We start from the raw sequence: 19,376 nt of genomic DNA, 5'->3' as shown, positions 1-19,376 counted from the left end.
CAATGCATTCATCGTCTAAATAGGGATCCTAATCAATACATGATAATACTAACAAAAGGGCTATATATCTCATGCAACCAGACTGTAGCTGGAACGTCATCAAGATTAAGTATGATTGTAATTAATGTAATATCGAATTTCGGCATCATTGCAGTCCTCTTCTTTATTGCTGCATGCATGATAGAATTAACGAATAACTATTAATTGATAATCTGCGTTATTCATTTGATGGTTGTAATTGTCCTCATTTATCGTTTTAATTTCATTTCTTCATAAAAAAGATACATATTCGTCATTCACGGCTAGTTCATGTCAAATCGTTTTCAACATATAGATGGGAAAAAAGTGATTCTCAAATATCATCTCAATAATGATTTTTCTTACTTTTTAATCATTTTTACATGAGGACATCTCGGTAAGTTTTTATTAGACACTTTGAAACCAAGTAATCTCCAGAAACTCCATTCCCAAACTCCTGACTACTTTTGTCCTCAGGTGATTGGATATCCATATATATATATATATATATATATATATATATATATATATATGTGTGTGTGTGTGTGTGTGTGCGTGTGTGTGTGTGTGTGTGTGTGTGTGTGTGTGTCTCGTAATACAGTGTCGGGGCGATCGTTAACGATCGCCCCGACACTGTACAGGCATGCTAATCTGGAAACATTGAACTGCACATTACTTGAATAATTTATTATGAGACCATTCTGAAGCAAATAATTTTCACACAACAATAGATATATAATGTACTCTTAAATGAATCCCACAAGGAGTAGAACAATCATCCCCCGGCATTCCCACTGATTCCCACTGATCAGTTACTAGCCATCTTACTTGTAAGCACATCTAGGCCTATCTGACAGCAAAAAGTGGTATTTAACGATATCAATAGAAAGAGATTGAATGAATGCTGTGTTGAATGACGAATCACTCTTCTCATGCTGGTCTACGCAAGTTCATTCTTTGTTTGAACAGGATTGCTATATCCCATAAATTGTTACGTAAAGCTCTGGCATTATGTCGCTCTGAAAACAAGTGAAGTGTCCCCAACCGACTGAGAAAAAAGAAAGGTCATTCATGCTAATGTGCCCATGAGCTAACTCCGAACTGGGTTATTCAAGTTTCTTTGAGGAAAGCTTCGGGAGTCCATCGTACAAGGACGACACGCTAATTTGTTGGATCATAACAAGTATTATTCAGTTTCTCTCGAAATACTGTCTCATATTCAAACCTTCATGACTGCATAACTAAGATTTTTGAACACATGTCGCATCATGCCTGGCAGACGAACTTGTGGCGGAAGCAGGAACTATAGAGCGCCATGTCCGTGGCTCTGGCCGAAGAGTTCCGCGACTCGCCTCAAGACCTCGAGAGACACATCCCGCGGGTGATTGAACAAATGAGACAAGATGGAGGCGGGAAAGAGGAATTCTGGGAAACGTGTAAATATGCCATCAGGGACAGTCTTCTGAAGCATGCGAAAGACCGGTGAGAATTTTCAAAAGTTTCTTTATCGAGGGAAATCGCACACATACTATATGTATATATAATGCGTACAACAAAGGATATGGCCTTAATCAATATCATAGGCAAAAAGAAAAGAGAAATTTCATGCTCTTTGGTGATGAGTTTCAAGTACCACAAGATAATACAATAACATTCAACACTCCAAAATTACCGAATACCCAGTAATCATGACCTAGCAGTCTTTACCAAGTATACTTCCCTCTGCTAATCCTTCCCTCGTCACTTTGCCAAATGGTCCGTATAATATAGGAATCCTCATCCTGCAAAGTATAGGGCCTACCCCAAATCCTATGCTAAGTAACCGTTTTGTCAACGACTCGTTCGAAAGCGCAGATGAAAACTACGACTGGCGATAAGAGTATAAAAGTATAAGCAAAGATCTCATCATAATTGTAATACGGTATCATCATGCCCCTCCTCCCACCCTCCCCCCCCCCCCTCAACATCCACAAACACCATTTCCATTACAGGAAGAACCAGCACGAACCTCTACTGGTTGGCCTCTGTGTTGCGTGCTTTGAAACCAAGGTCATGGTTTACTACGACCTGGCCTATGATATCCTGAGAGAGAAAAAACTCGTCAATTGGAAGGTAACTATGGCAACGTATTTGTTTCTTTGATGAGATCAAATCAAAGAATGATAACATAATTCATGATATTGTATCTTCCCAAGCAAATACTCGTGATACTTCTTTTCGTCAGCATCGGACATGATGTTACAAGAAAATTATGGAAATTTAAAGTGTTTTAATAATAATCAAGGCTCTGGACGGGGTGATAATGACAAGCATCCCAGTTAACTATACGCTCAAATTTGCACTGCATTGGAGAGGTATAAATTATAATTATCACAGCAAAAACTGATTGCAAGGTTGTACCACCTGTGGTCGGTAATTGCTGTAACAATGGAGGGTTTGTATAGTTGCTACATCATCAACGAGATACCGGATTTCAATGATATTTGTATGTGTAAAAAAAAATGAGTTATGTGGTTTGCAAGCGATTTCAGTATTGATGCATAACTTTACAATAAATTCCAGTTTTTCCTTTGCAACTTTCATAAAAGACCATCCATTTTGCTTGTTAGATGATATCCATGCACTTATTAAAGCAAACATGAGAAATGAAGTTGTTCTATCCCTACCAACTTTGTTACTTATTAGTTAAGACTGTTAATCCTCACTATAGTGAGAAAAAAAAAGAAATGAAAAAGTTGACATGCCAATTTGTCAAACCACTCTTCTCAGCGCCCCCTTTTTGTCTTCATTAGGGCCATGAAGATGGGATTCAGAGAATCTGTCAGGTCTTGCAGGAACCAATCAGGTGGACGCACCATGAGACCAAGAACGAGTGGAAGTGGCATAAGAACCGCCTCTCTGGGTCACACTTAGGAAGAGCCCTCGTTAGAGCCATATCGACCATGATCGAAGCTTGCAGGTGAGCATGCCAGGGTGTGGTGAGGCTAAAAAGTGAGACGATGAAATGGCAAGAAAGATATCCAAGAAGATAAAGAATTACCTTAGGGTTCAAACGGCGTGCAATTTCGTTTTCACTGTATCTCCGTTATGATGTCAAAATATATCTCACCGCACAGAGTTCATACACTGTAGCTATATTTGATGCAATATTTGGTGTTGTTTCATAAACTTTTCTCCTTACTGCACCCCCCGTGACTGATTTTCTTCACAATAATGAGTCAAAAATTGTTTCAAATAAATATGCCCCCATAAAAATCATTGTTGACACTATAGGCAACAATAATTGATCCGAGGGTCCGTTGATGATCATTCTGATTTACCTCTAATTCTTGATAAGTATACCGTATTTATGGGTTTTTGTTTTTCAGTCGTGACAAGATCATGAGGAAGGTCAACGGTCATTTCGCTTCCCTCGTGACGTCATGTTTGAAGAGCGCCACTCCAATGCACATGGTAGTTGCCTATGCTGTTCTCGAAGCCAGCGACATCAGCTGGGAGGTAATACACTGTTTTGGTGTTTGCTTGTCTGTCTGTCTGTCTGCTTGTTTGTTTGTTTGTTTGTTTGTTTGGTTTGTTTGTTTGTTGTTTTTTTTTTTGTTTTTTTTTTTTTTTGCTTCTTTGAGTGCCCTCTATCCTGATTGTCCTTTTTCCACTATGTCCTTTGAATCTGTTCTCTCTAAAAACAAAATTCGGGTGTTTCCCCTTTCAAAACCTTCATTCAACAATTAATTTCTCCTCTGAAATTTAAAGCCGAAAGACCACAAGTGACCTTCATATCATTACCATTAAAGAGAAAAGGAGATCGTAGCGTTCCTCCCGTGACGCTTTGCTTTCATTACTTTATGTTCAGTTAATAAATCTATGTACAACTTTTCTTAGATGCGATGTAAAGATTAGGAATTCTTATTGCTGGGTCATTTAGAGGTATACTGAGAGATATTGTCCTTTCATCATATAGACTAATAATTGAATAATGATAACAATACTAGGCAGTAGTGATACATGAACTGATAAGAATAACAATGATACTGCATGTGTTGATTAGCACCATTCTTATTGCTAATATTTTTTCTGATTTTACTTGTGGATAATCAGTAAAGATGTTATCATTGTTTTGTTGTCATCATCATCATCTCTGTTAAAGTTAGTAACAACTTATGTTATTGGTATGTTAATGGCAATGCATGGTAACCATTACTAATACTGTCGTTATTATCCCCATCGTCGTCATGTGACGTCATCACAATAGTTGTTATCTGGACTATCTTTGCCATTATTAATAATAGTCACTATTTTGTCACTAGCTGTGACAAATGTCAAAGGTCAGTCTTCACTTGTTTCCTTATAGGGATGCGAGAAACAGATGCCAGCCGTTCTGGAAGAATTCAATCGATGGATCCGAGGAAAATCCGCCAACTTCGCTCAAAATTTCGATCACATGAACGTCGCTGATTACGTCACCAGACACGGCATGATGGAAGTCACAGGGTATACATTTAAATCACACGCTTACTAACACACACACACACACACACACACACACACACATACATACATACACAAATTCATGTAACATACTGTTACCAAACTAGCCAAAATGTTGATCAAAGTTATATCGCGAGAGCCTTTAGTTTCAGTTGGCAGATCAGCGCAAATGACGTCATAAGCGCAAAAGAAGCGATAAGTTTCAATTTCAACAAGTGAAATCGTTTTGTGTCGTCATAATCCAAGTAACACGAAACTTATTTTCAAAACTTCTGTAAGTATTGGTGATTCTATTCGTGAGGTAGGTCCTACTATAGAATGTTTTGAAGTTGGCACATATATTCTCGTCATCTTTGATAGAGTGTCTCGATGTCCTTTCTTTCCTCCGATTTTACCGACGAGACTTAGAAAAAAAAAAGAAAAGGATTTTAGGATGTTTCAAAGCCCGTGAAGATAGCGCCTGCATCGATGATGATGATAATTATAAATAAAAAGTAAACTACTTTGTACCTAAAATGCATGCGAAATTGAATGGGTTTACAGCATTCGAATGGCCGTGTGGGACTATGAATCCTTTCCGGTGTCGGTGGCAAATTTGAATGCTCCCCTCTGCCTTTTTAATTAATTGAATGACAAAAGCGTTAACTTCTTTAATCAATGTGCAAAAAATGCATGACCAAAATGCGTAGGCGAATAACGAATTTCATGGTTAAGTTGGTTTTTTTTTTCTTCTTTAAGGATGAGTCTGGAAACAATACAATATTGAATGAAAAATCGTATATCATCGTTATCACTGTTGTTGTTATTATCATTATCATCATTATCATCATCATTGCTATTATTATCATTATTATCAATATCATCATTATAATGCTTCTTTTCTTTAAAATGTAAGATGTATAACGCATTTGACAACTGGGTTATATACAATATATTTCTATTGTTTCTGTTGTTTGGCTACTGCTTTCAAAAATTTAAATTCATATGACAAAGCGAACATAATATCTGCCACCAAGTCATATATCTGCCACCGTTTTCTCATCCGTAGGAAGTCTAGCACGGAACACTTGAAAGCCATCATGGAATTCTGTCTTCAACACGAGCTGGAAGGAGACGAGCGACCTTTCTCAACTTACGGGAAAATCGTGCATAATATCATCCACAACTTCATTCTAAAGGTTTGTGAAATAGTCTTAACTATGAAGTTCATTTCTGTTGGTTATGGACTGACTGAATGCTTGCCGTATAGTTTTATTGTAATTTTGATATTTGATGAGCCATTCTCATACACGCCGTCCTGTGCCTTAAAAAAAAACTCTTTTTTTATCCATGCGTTGACGTTACAAAGTATATACGTAGTTAGATCTTTTTTTCTTCTGAACTTGAAGGTTACGTCTTTTTGCTGCGTACTTAATATGTTATCATCAGATACATTCCAATGCATTCTAAACAAAATAATCTCATCTGCGCGTTAGCTATGTATTTTGTTCTCGTTTAGAATGAGTATGAAAGAAGTCTATATGTAAGTGGATGATTTTGTTGAAAATGTTAATTACGCAGGGCTAAAGTAAGATAAACACATAAAGTCAATCCAACAAATTGACGGGTAAACAAAGTATCTTATGCTCTCTCTTATAACATTGCCTCTTCGAAGGGAGTTTGCATCTGTTCATCTTAATTCAGTAGTTCAGTCTTAATTCATCGTTTTGTACAGCAGTATAGTCTTAGTCATAATGGATAGCGCGAGTACTATAGTCTTTGTTCGTAGTATTGCACAGTAGTGAGTAGTGCAGTCGTATTTAATAGGTACAGTACGGTAGTAGAGTGTTTTTTGTGTTGTTGGGTTTTTTTTTCGTAGTCTCAACTATAAATATAGCGCAAAGCTACCAAATGATTTGTGGTGTGTCATGATGCAAATTGGTGATTTTTATGACGTTTTGATTAGATAACAATGTGATTGATATCCTAGATATTTCCCGAATAGTAACCTTCTACTAAGAGCTTAATAATATAATACTTAAGTTCTGAAAAAAACATAAAAAGGCAATGTAGAAAATGTCTCTATCTCAAAGTCATTTAACGCCTTCCCACGTTAGGCCCCTAGTAATAACAAATAGATATATCATTCAAGACTGATTTCATGACAATAGCATCGATATTTCGTGGTTATATTTCTCCAGAACAGCGGCAAGCCAAAGGTGATCAAGGACTTGTTTCCCTACGCCATGAGTTTGCTGTCCAGTGAACTGTCCGATATCAGATGCAGCGTCGGGTTCCTCGTATCGCATCTCTTTCAGCACGGGGAGATGCTCGCCCCCTACGGCAAAGAAATTATAGAAGCCTTCATAGACGGCCGATGCGAACGATCGTCTGTTGGATGTGAGTGATAACCCGGTAAACTGGTACATCAGAGCATGAACCTGGTTAAGGCAGTGCTACTGGGTTTCAGAATCTCTTAGAATTTTTGAGGCAGACTAAAAGCCCAGTAAACTTTCATCTGCAACGCAACGTAATACTAGTTATAAGCGATGTTGTCAATACTAACTGTTTGGAAAATGCTATTTTCAATTCCTATTAAGTACATTAAAATAACAATATGCCTAGCCTATACAAATTAATGATTATTATACTGATGATTCGAGATGTGCCATGTACGGCAATTCTTTTCCTTCTCTGCACTCATCCAGGGCCAAAGGGGTATTTGCATCAAAGTGATATTGGTATTTGCATCATTTCTTTCCAGAAGCGATTAGTAATACTATGCGCCCATGAGAGTTGAGACCAAGGACAACCAAGCATTATGTGTATCGCCTATTATCAGAGTGTTCATGTATACTCTTGATGGCCGAATTGCAACTTACCTTTTACTTGAACCGCACATCGTCTTCTCACTGAACTCGCAGGCGCTTTGAAGGGAATATACCAATATAACCCGGAAGTGATAATGTCTCAACTGGACCGTCTCATTGAGCTCCTGGATGATCTGACCATTCAAGAGAAGGTCTCCATTTACATGCTCTTCAATGACGTGGTTCAACAGAGTCCGGAAGTATGTACCCCGCACGCCTGTCCTCCCCCCCCCCCCCCACTAATTATCCATGATGATTGTTATTCTGCACGTTTCGCGTATTTTCTTCTGCACTTTTGAAGTTTTATATCACATTTCTATTTTTCATGCCTTTCAGATGGATCTTTAATTATTCTACAGAATTAAAATATGTATTCGTTTCATAGTCATTTTAGTTAGAAGTAGTGTGGTAGTGCGGTAGGGGAGAGTAGGCCTGCTTTGAAAAACCTGCAGTGAGCTTGAATGAAGCATTATACAAGAGTGCGAATAACCGCATTATACTGTACTGTAGTTTGAGTCTCACAGTATCATAGTACAGTTTTACACTCGCACTTTCGGCCGAATTCTACTCAGCGTTTGGAATGTATAACTAATGACGGTGAATGGCCAATCTAATCATCAAAATCACCGATACTTGCGGCCCACTACAACCCCGTCAATCTCTATGCATTCATGAATGCAATTGACCATACTAACTTCTAATTGTTGAATTTCTTTGTTGAGTAGTTCAACACAGGGAAAGGCACCATTAGCATGACAACGAATAATCATACGAGTCTTGTTCGGAATTCTTTCGAGAGAAAAAGAAACTAATGTATTCTGATTTGATTTGATTATGGTGACCGCACCTTCAGCGCTATCGCACCTACACTCTGAAACAACTTACCCATCCACGTCCGCGAAGCTCTTACAGTAGACTCTTTCAGAATATTACTCAAAACTTATCTGTTCACTCAAGACCTGTAATTTGTATTTTTTATCATATATAAGTTATGTTCGTTCCTTAAGTTATAATTTACATTGTTTGTAATGTGTATTATGTATGTTGTTCCATCTTACTATTTACTTCATGACTTAATTTCTCCTTTCTAATTTTTGTCCCCGCCGAACGAGTTCGAGCAGGAGACTATGAAACGGGCTCCGTACGTGTGTGTGTTTGTGTGTCCGTCCGTCCGTCCGTCTGTCTGTCCGTCCGTGTGTGCGTCCGTGTGTGATCAAAATGTTTAATTTGCTACTTCTCTGTCATTTATGAGCCGATTTTGATTCTGTTTGCTCTATATGATAGCACTACATGGGAGCTTTGAAACTTCTTCACAGAATTTCAGTTGTGACCTTTGACCTTGACCTTTGACCTATATTGTACATTTTGCTTCAAAATGCTACTCCTTCGCCATTTCTAACCCGATTTCGATTCCGTTTGTTTCATGTGATGGCACTAGGTGAGGGCTTCAAAACTTCTACACAGAATTTTGACCTTTGACTTCTTTGACCTTTGACCCCGATTTCGATTCCGTTTGCTTTATGTGATTGCATTAGGTGAGGGCTTCAAAACTTCTACACAGAATTTTGACCTTTGACTTCTTTGACCTTTGACCTTGATTTTTTACCTATATTGTACGTTGGCTACAAAATGCTACTCCTTCACCATTTCTAACCCGATTTCAATTCCGTTTGCTTTATGTGATGGCACTAGGTGAGGGCTTCAAAACTTCTTCACAGAATTTTGACCTTTGACTTCTTTGACCTTTGACCTTGATTTTTGACCTGTATTGTACATTTTGCTACAAAATGCTACTCCTTCGCTATTTCTAACCCGATTTCGATTCCGTTTGCTTTATGTGATTGCATTAGGTGAGGGCTTCAAAACTTCTACACAGAATTTTGACCTTTGACTTCTTTGACCTTTGACCTTGATTTTTGACCTATATTGTACATTGGCTACAAAATGCTACTCCTTCGCCATTTCTAACCCGATTTCGATTCCGTTTGCTTTATGTGATGGCACTAGGTGAGGGCTTCAAAACTTCTACACAGAATTTTGACCTTTGACTTCTTTGACCTTTGACCCCGATTTCGATTCCGTTTGCTTTATGTGATTGCATTAGGTGAGGGCTTCAAAACTTCTACACAGAATTTTGACCTTTGACTTCTTTGACCTTTGACCTTGATTTTTTACCTATATTGTACGTTGGCTACAAAATGCTACTCCTTCACCATTTCTAACCCGATTTCAATTCCGTTTGCTTTATGTGATGGCACTAGGTGAGGGCTTCAAAACTTCTTCACAGAATTTTGACCTTTGACTTCTTTGACCTTTGACCTTGATTTTTGCCCTGTATTGTACATTTTGCTACAAAATGCTACTCCTTCGCTATTTCTAACCCGATTTCGATTCCGTTTGCTTTATGTGATTGCATTAGGTGAGGGCTTCAAAACTTCTACACAGAATTTTGACCTTTGACTTCTTTGACCTTTGACCTTGATTTTTGACCTATATTGTACATTGGCTACAAAATGCTACTCCTTCGCCATTTCTAACCCGATTTCGATTCCGTTTGCTTTATGTGATGGCACTAGGTGAGGGCTTCAAAACTTCTACACAGAATTTTGACCTTTGACTTCTTTGACCTTTGACCTTGATTTTTGACCTGTATTGTACATTTTGCTACAAAATGCTACTCCTTCGCCATTTCTAACCCGATTTCGATTCCGTTTGCTTTATGTGATGGCACTAGGTGAGGGCTTCAAAACTTCTACACAGAATTTTGACCTTTGACTTCTTTGACCTTTGACCTTGATTTTTGACCTATATTGTACATTGGCTACAAAATGCTACTCCTTCGCCATTTCTAACCCGATTTCGATTCCGTTTGCTTTATGTGATGGCACTAGGTAAGGGCTTCAAAACTTCTACACAGAATTTTGACCTTTGACTTCTTTGACCTTTGACCTTGACTTTTGACCTGTATTGTACATTTTGCAACAAAATGCTACTCCTTCGCCATTTCTAACCCGATTTCAATTCCGTTTGCTTTATGTGATGGCACTAGGTGAGGGCTTCAAAACTTCTACACAGAATTTTGACCTTTGACTTCTTTGACCTTTGACCTTGATTTTTGACCTGTATTGTACATTTTGCTACAAAATGCTACTCCTTCGCCATTTCTAACCCGATTTCGATTCCGTTTGCTTTATGTGATGGCACTAGGTGAGGGCTTCAAAACTTCTACACAGAATTTTGACCTTTGACTTCTTTGACCTTTGACCTTGATTTTTGACCTATATTGTACATTGGCTACAAAATGCTACTCCTTCGCCATTTCTAACCCGATTTCGATTCCGTTTGCTTTATGTGATGGCACTAGGTGAGGGCTTCAAAACTCCGACACAGAATTTTGACCTTTGACTTCTTTGACCTTTGACCTTGATTTTTGACCTGTATTGTACATTTTGCAACAAAATGCTACTCCTTCGCCATTTCTAACCCGATTTCAATTCCGTTTGCTTTATGTGATGGCACTAGGTGAGGGCTTCAAAACTTCTACACAGAATTTTGACCTTTGACTTCTTTGACCTATGACCTTGATTTTTGACCTATATTGTACATTTTACTACAAAATGCTACTCCTTCGCTATTTCTAACCCGATTTCGATTCTGTTTGCTTTATGTGATTGCATTAGGTGAGGGCTTCAAAACTTCTACACAGAATTTTGACCTTTGACTTCTTTGACCTTTGACCTTGATTTTTGACCTGTATTGTACATTTTGCTAGAAAATGCTACTCCTTTGCCATTTCTAACCCGATTTCAATTCCGTTTGCTTTATGTGATGGCACTAGGTGAGGGCTTCAGAACTTCTACACAGAATTTTGACCTTTGACTTCTTTGACCTTTGACCTTGATTTTTGACCTGTATTGTACATTTGCTACAAAATGCTACTTCCGGCGGGGACATATATTAGGCACCGCCTAATTTCTACTTTTCCTTGTTCTCATTTACAAGACGCTTAGCGCTTAGAAACTTTAGTAATTAGGGCTCTATTAATGATGTGTATTAATGATGCTTATAATCATCATTATTATCATTTGCGTTCTCTGTTAACGTCCTGTGAAATGTCCAGGCCCTGGAAGACCACGTTGACGTCATGATCGACGACATCAGTGACTTGACCCTAACTCCAATCAGCTTCATGACCCTTGCCCAGCTCTCGGTCCACTGCCCAGAGAGGTTCGTCAAACATCTGGACTTCTGTCTGAAGACATGGGAAAAATTACCAATGACAGTGACGTCAGCGTCCAAAATGATAGCGAACATTGGCCGTGTCAGTAAGGTAATTAGTGAATGAGTATATCATTCTATATCCTTAAAAGCGGGTACCTTCTGAAATGTTTACAATTGAAGTGTTTGTGCATAAACGAAAGAAGAAAATTAGCTAATCATGTGAAAACTCTCGTTTATAATCATACGGACGTGAGAGAAGTTTCATTTCATTTGTAACTTCAATACAAAAACAAAAAAAAAATTGAGGCAGAAATGAATTAGGTTTAAAAATGTGTTCTTTGTTCCTTAACGCCTCGGTACCCAGACCATGAAATAAATTGATGAGATTACGCTTGAATTGTTATCGATAAATAATCGGCTTTCCCCGAAATTGAAAGTCAGAACATCGTTGTTTTAGGGTATGTACTTCTCGAATGACTCACAATATTGAGGTGGTGATGATAAAGGTAATCTGCTGTTGTGTAAATGAAAATGCACTACTGGAACAACGATCTCCTCTTCTGCATGGCTAGCATTAATGTAAATGAACAAAACCAAACAGAATAATAATCCAATCTCTCAAACAATGAATAAAGAATAGTTTTGGTTGATGTTCATTTTCCCCTTTTAATCTGAAGACATACTGTCATTCTTAGACGTAATTTTTCAGTGTATTTTGTACTGCTGTACTGTATTGTCTGTTTCTTGGTCAAGTGATGATGAAATTAAAATCATTTGAATATGACTTTCATTGCTGCATCGCTTCTTGAAGAAATTCCTGGACAAAAAAAAAGACATGAGCTCATTTTTGGTTACCACTGATTGCAATCTTGTGCAGCAACAAGCAGACCAATGTCTTCAGATTCTCTTCGGGAGGTTGCCTGACGCCAACCCGATGTGGACTGGTGTGATCCTAATGGAAGCCAAGCGGCTGGGTCAGGCGTACAAGACGTCCCTGGAGCCATATCGACCAGAGATCGAGAAACTGAAGACCTACCCCCAGTCAGGTATACCGGAAGTCGTACAGATGATGCTGGATTTCCTGGACGACATCACGTACGTTACTTTTATATCAGTTGTGGCTAATCAACCATGACTTATGCTGAACCGTAGTGGTGATACCACGACTTTATATTAACGAACTATAAGTACACTTTGAATTGTGTTGTGGGCAAATATGATTGTGATACTGATGGCGCGGTAGATGTAAATACTAAACGGTTCCATGAAAATTATTCGGCCGTCATCCGAACCGTCGTACATTCCGATTTTCGATCAAATTTTCGATTTTCAGTTTTTCAGTCATTTCGATTGTGGACATTCCGTTGTACATGTCGTGAAATTTGATGTAATTTGATGTAATTTTTGTGTAATCATCACTTTTATGGAGTCTTTTAATTTCGTTTTGTTCATAAATCATAATGGTAACTTTCCGTTAATTGAATGTCATTCTCTGCGAAAATGACATTGCATCGCAAATATTATTATAAGGACATTGTATTAGTAAAATCAACAAAAGTTTAGGTTTAAAAAAAGATATTTTTTTAAAAGAATTGACACCGAACAAATTAACCAGCCTGCAAAATTACTGGATCAGACTTACTCTGTCATAGTATTCTTAGATGCGTGGACTTGTGTCTGTGCGGGTGCTGTATGTAGGCTTACTTTGTTCAGGTAAACTGATCGTTAATTCACTCCCTCTCGCGTGCTATTCGTCATGGCTCTGCTCGTGTACCTATTATATGTGATATTCACCTTGTTTCTGTAGCCTGCATGGGCTCAGCGAAAATGTTTCCGAGCAGCGAGAGGACATCGACAAGCTGGATTCACGTGTGACGAACACGGAAAACGACGTCAAGGTACTGGACGAAACGGTGAAGCAGCAGGGTGACGACATCGAGAACGTAAAGAACGAGGTCCACGAACAGGGAGAGAAGCTGGAGGAACTGAAGGAGGTCGTAGACGAAACGGTTGAGAAAGTCGAAGAGATCGATCGCAAAGTGAGTATACCCGATCACGGGGAGTGAAAAATCCAAAGGGATCTATAGACAAATGAATCCTTTGATAGGTTCCGAGTATACTGTCTGTATAGGTAAAGAACGCAAGTGGATTAGAAATGCAGTATATAGGAGCTCAATATCTACATGATCATGGAAGCCTGCAATCAAGCTCACAAAACTGTAAACAATGATGACAAACACGTTCAAAGTTGAAAGTTTTGATTGATTGAAAGCGAATATTCGGAAACTCTTATACTACGTGATCCAAACATGATTACTTTTTTTTTCTTCAGACGATCACCAACGCGCCAACGTGGTCCCGCGATGTCTCCAAACTCCTCAATCCGGAGCATGAGCATGACTGGCGGTTTCTTGCAGTTCGACTCGGATACTCGGGTGAGGATATCCGTAACTGGGCCCTGTCCCCCGATCCGACAATGGCTATCTTGGCCGAATGGTATACCACACACAAGAGTAGTGACGCCACGTACGCCATCCTGAGTGCTCTGGAAGACATGGGACGAACAGACGCCGCGGAGATCATAACACAGTCTCTGGAGGAAGCAGGTAAAATGATACAATCCTGTGGTAAAAAGCGTGGATGTAGTTATTCAGATTCAGTCTCACGAAGAGCGACAATATAAGCAATTCTCCGAGTCATTTCAATTCAAGGTAGTAGTCTTCATTTCTGGAAATTGACGCATAATCTGTAAAGGTTGTAATAAGGCATGGGTCTTTTTGCACATCATGGTCTTGAAGATCTGCTTTTGATTCATCGGCGTTATTCCAAGGAGACGTTATGTGGGAATTTTCTCAGGGAAGGAACGTCTTCAACAATGCCATTATGTTGATAGAAAGATAATTGGTTCTGTTCTTTGAGCAAAGATGTAAGAGTGATTTTCTGCATGATCATTGTTGTATAGGAGCACATTTGGCAAGACGTCTTTTCTTTCTAAACTGTGCTCTTGGTATTTCCTTACAACAAGTTTGCGGTGTATTGTTCTCCGCTCATGTTCCCTGATAGAACTGCTGGTTCCTCAAGCCCCGTCCGACGAGTCCGAGATACCACCTGCCATCTTCCTCAGCTACCAGTGGGATCACCAGCCCGAGGTGAAAGCCATCAGAAAACATCTGGAGATGGCAGGATTCCCCTGCTGGATGGACATCGGTCAGATGGGAGGAGGAGACCAGCTCTTTGCTCGCATCAGTCAGGGGATGCGATCCGCCAAAGTGGTCCTCTGTATGGTGACAGAGAAGTACTCTGGTTCGGAGAACTGCAACAAGGAGGTAAGAAATCCTGGTATGTCAAGGTTTATTCGTCTAATTGTATTCATAAATGCCGAACAGATTGTAATCTCATCAAAAACTTGGAACAGAAATGTGCATTTATCACTCGTAAAAATCCACTGACCACGCTCTGAATCAATATTCTTCTGCCCATTTTCTGACAAGGTAAACCTTGCCAACCTGCTCAACAAACCAATCATACCGATTCTCATCGATCGGACTCCTTGGCCCCCAGAGGGCGCAATGAGTATGCTCTTCGCTCAGCTTCTTTACATCCAGTTCTACAACGAGAAGGAGTACGTGAGGGGAGAGAAGTTTTGGGATGACGCCAAGTTCTCTGAGCTCCTGGGACAAATCTCGTATCACGTCAACCCAGACGAAACCATGGTGACCGAAGGCGAGTGTTGTTTCTCATCCGCGTTGATGAGTGAGCTTCGATTCAAACCTGCATACCCACACACGCACACACACATAACTCTTTGTTGCAACTGATTGACAAATTGCCCTACATCGACGTAAATAAGCACTGAATTGATCAGTGTTTAAGTAGTAGCCATGATAAAAAATCATGGGCGTACATACTCGAGCAGGATTTGAACCTACGACCTCCTGATCACCGGACAGGCGTCATCTCCACTAGACCACCGAGCTTTCGCCCGAAAGCAAGTGTTGGTTCTAATCCTTATAGCATGCAGCGGGTACTGCTTGTTATTCAAATTCATGATTTTCTTCCGTCGAGATGTTTTTATTGCAACTGATTGACAAATTGCCCTACATCGACGTAAATAAGCACTGAATTGATCAGTGTTAAGTAGTACCCGCTGCATGCTATAAGGATTAGAACCAACACTTGCTTTCGGGCGAAAGCTCGGTGGTCTAGTGGAGATGACGCCTGTCCGGTGATCAGGAGGTCGTAGGTTCAAATCCTGCTCGAGTATGTACGCCCATGGTTTTTTATCATGGCTACTACTTAACACTGATCAATTCAGTGCTTATTTACGTCGATGTAGGGCAATTTGTCAATCAGTTGCAATAAAAACATCTCGACGGAAGAAAATCATGAATTTGCATAACTCTTTGTGTTTCTTTAATGCTTTTTCCTTCTCTTTCTCTTGTACATTATCATAGAGTAACTTATTGTATTTCAGCATCGTTTACGTTTGTATTTTTTTCTTTATTATGAATTATCATGTACGTAATTGCAGCAAGAGTGGTTATGACTTCATTCATTTATGTCGGGGTTGTTGTTCAAAAGACCGTAGCTACCGAGATGACTATTTTGCACCTTGGCAGTCCAGACTCATTGTACAAATTGGTTCCGTGACATTTGCTCCTGCGACAAAACTGCTCTAATAAAATATCTGCACGATAAGCCGAAAATAAATTCTACCCGCAAACATAACCCTAACCCTTATTCTAATCCTCACATGAAACTACACCTAAAACCCTATCACGAACCCCACCTAACCCTGAGTCTTTGGAGAAAATAAGATGGGAGCACTTTTATTGTCGCAGGAGCAAATGTCATGTCACAGTACAAATTAGGTTACTACAGACACAGCACAATGATTACCATCATAATTGATATTTTTTTAACGAGCATGGAGTATATAATAGATAATGTCGAACACCCATTTCATAAGCGATGTTCTCATGATCTAGATTTGGGCTTAATATGTTCTGTGAGAGTAGACATGCATCCCAAATATCATGCAAAATCGAAATTAAGTTTTCCTTTTCCATCTCCGTACAGAGTACCGTAACTGGATCCCTCAGGTGGAAGACAAACCTGCCGTCGTGAAGAAAGTTGAAGAAACGTCATCACAGACCCAGCCAAAGACTAACACTCAGGTAAGGATAGCGAGTCAAGTCCTTAACGCGATATCAATAGGCAAAGAAACAACACCTATTAGCTGATGTCTACTTTGTGTGAATCATTCCTTCTCTATGATTACTCAGTACGTTTTTCCAATAAACTGCCGCTTTTTTATTCTATTTGCATCAACATGGCCACAAATCAAAGGTTCTTTGACTACGATACAACTCATTTTACATCTGAAATTTCGTAACTATGCAGTCCGACCTCTCCTATCCGGACACGTCGGGACCGGCGTTCATCCGGATAATGGATTTGGCCGGATATGGGAGACTCGATGTTTAATACACGCAGCTGCCTACCCAATGGTAGCTACAGTCCTCGTCAGCTGGTCTGCGTTCAGAATTCTCTGATAATTTGCTCAATTAACGATCGCTTGCATCGTGCCCTGATTTGACGAAAAGTTTTCTGTCCATGTTCCTGCGGTGATTTGGGATTTATTGAATGTCTAATGCATGTTAGATGTTAGATGTGAATGCATGTTAATTATGTTTGGAATAATAATGTACTTTATGTGAGTTTGTGTAGGAGTTTTGTTTGAGTTTGAAACCCCCCCCCCCCTTTCGCTGTAATTCTTACATTGAAAAAAAATCACGCCGAGATCACATCCGGAAAATAGAGAGATCCGGAGAGAGGTAGGCCGGATAGGAGAGGTAGAAGTGTATGTGATATAGATCAACAAAGAACTTGATTTACAGGGATCATTCTTTTGAGAGTTTGGGTATTGATCTTCAGTCCAAAGCCTGCTTGCTATTTTGTTACAGCGCATATCAATTATGTAATTTTCCTGAGTTCACTTTCTGTGTTCATTTTTTTTTAATTCATCAGGAACCTTTGGAGCATCCGTCCGTTTTCATCTCGTACCAATGGGGCAAACAACCAGAAATCAAGAAGCTGTTCTCGCGGCTCACCAGTTTAGGCTACCACTGCTGGCTGGATATCAACCAAATGGGTGGTGGGGATCCACTCTACTCCAAGATCGACAAGGGGATCAGAAATGCAAAGGTCAGTGCCGATGGCAGCATTATTTCAGAATATAACATTAGAGAATAACCCCTCACAATATTAAGGCCAATATTATGTCTAAATATACTTTATTAGTATCTTCAAAGTGATGATTTATCATTTGGGGTCACATTTGCAAATCATAGTTTCATTGTATGCTCTTTGCAACTTGTATGTTATTTTTGACACTTCTTGTATTCAGAAACTAAAATTGCTCCCTTAACATCAACTTTTACCTCTCTTTTGTTACCCTTTCCATCAGGTCGTTGTATCTTGCGTCACACCGAAGTACGCTCTCTCTGCCAATTGTCGTCGTGAGGTGAGTCTGTCCGACGCTCTGCGGAAACCCGTCGTGCCTTTACTCATGGAACAGATGACATGGCCACCGGAAGGACCGATGAGTATGACCTTCACTCAGCTCCTCTACATCGACTTCACCAAGGAGACGAGTCAGGCCAACTTTGACGACGAAAAGTTTGACGAACTCCTGCAGAAGCTCAAGGAGCACGTCCAGCCCACGCTCCAGACGGAAGCAGGAGTGGAGGAAGCGGACCAGAGCCCTGATCACGAGGAAGACGAAAGGACAAAAGAGACTGTCAGTCGAGAGGAACAGCCTGATGAAGGAAGACGCAGACAGAATGGGGAGATGCAGGACAGTCAGGAAAGGTCAGATCAAGCAAATCTTACTGAACAGATGGAAATAATCGAGGAAAACTCTAATCATTCTTCAGTGCCAGAGAACAGCACGCCAGAATCACAGCTGGCATCAGTGGAAGATGAACGAGAGAGCTCAAATTCAGAGGATCCATTTGATGAGGAAAGCATAGGAATGAAAACTGATATTTGTACGAAGAGAGATGCTCATGAATTCAATGGATCTGATTCGGAGACGCCAAGTGGGTCTGAAGAAACGGGTCAGATGGAACTCAATCCGATGGAAGGAGTCGATCAACAGATGGCGCTGGTTCAGCAAGAGCCGTCGACTATTCCAGATCCTTCTTCAACAGCTGAAAACAGGCATCAAGATGAGAGCAGAGAAGACAAAGTAGACACACGCATCACTGAACAACCTGAAGAGCAACTAGCCACGAACAGAAATCAAGAAGAAAGTGATAAAGGTGGCCAACCACCAGGCAAAAACGTCCGCCCTTCGTCAGGAAGGAAACAAAGGAAATCCTCGCTTTGTCTGATCATCTGAAAACGTCCAACGTTAGCCGTCAACCTTGAAGTTCAGAAACAATAAGAGAAATCATTCCCTAGTGTCTATGACGAATAGCATGTCCACGTGTATTTTGCTCTCGAGTTGACACACACGAAAGGGATGCGGTAGGAACAATTACGAAACCACGCATGGAGATGGGGGCCACGTACACGGATTGACATCGTGTTTTGACAAACATCTATTCCTGTTTGAGAATTATGCTATGTGATCACTCGAGTTTTCTGTAAAATTTCTGAAATAGCATACTAGTATTGGTTTTTCTAATTGGAAACAACAACAACGCCTGCAGATTCATCAAGATGGATAAAAGGGCGAATAGTGGACTTTATTGGGAGTGTTCTTCGCCATTTCGTCATTATTGTATATTTATCATG

General features: G+C 39.8%; 1 protein-coding gene across 1 annotated transcript; it reads left to right on the top strand.

Moving 5' to 3' along the window:
- Nucleotides 1-1,329: 1,329 nt before the first annotated feature.
- LOC140231125 (uncharacterized) lies at nt 1,330-18,978 on the top strand. Its single transcript, XM_072311276.1, has 17 exons — nt 1,330-1,500; nt 2,010-2,130; nt 2,811-2,977; nt 3,387-3,516; nt 4,367-4,506; nt 5,552-5,681; nt 6,684-6,882; nt 7,407-7,552; nt 11,473-11,682; nt 12,451-12,668; nt 13,381-13,612; nt 13,906-14,179; nt 14,637-14,899; nt 15,065-15,296; nt 16,653-16,750; nt 17,604-17,780; nt 18,043-18,978. Exons 1-17 carry the CDS (start codon nt 1,334-1,336, stop codon nt 18,976-18,978), a joined length of 3,840 nt encoding a protein of 1,279 aa, XP_072167377.1. The 5' UTR covers nt 1,330-1,333.
- Nucleotides 18,979-19,376: the final 398 nt, after the last annotated feature.

This window comes from Diadema setosum, chromosome 7 (assembly GCF_964275005.1).
Source record: "Diadema setosum chromosome 7, eeDiaSeto1, whole genome shotgun sequence".
Lineage (NCBI taxonomy): Eukaryota > Metazoa > Echinodermata > Echinoidea > Diadematoida > Diadematidae > Diadema > Diadema setosum.
Note: the sequence above shows the minus strand (reverse complement) of the source record. Positions and strands in the feature narration are given on the sequence as shown.

Coding starts and splice junctions, on each gene's coding strand:
- LOC140231125 (XM_072311276.1), top strand. CDS start 1,334: ATGTCCGTGGCTCTGGCCGAAGAGTTCCGCGACTCGCCTCAAGACCTC. Junction 3,517..4,366: donor CCAGCGACATCAGCTGGGAG/GTAATACACTGT, acceptor GTTTCCTTATAG/GGATGCGAGAAACAGATGCC. Junction 12,669..13,380: donor GATTTCCTGGACGACATCAC/GTACGTTACTTT, acceptor TTGTTTCTGTAG/CCTGCATGGGCTCAGCGAAA.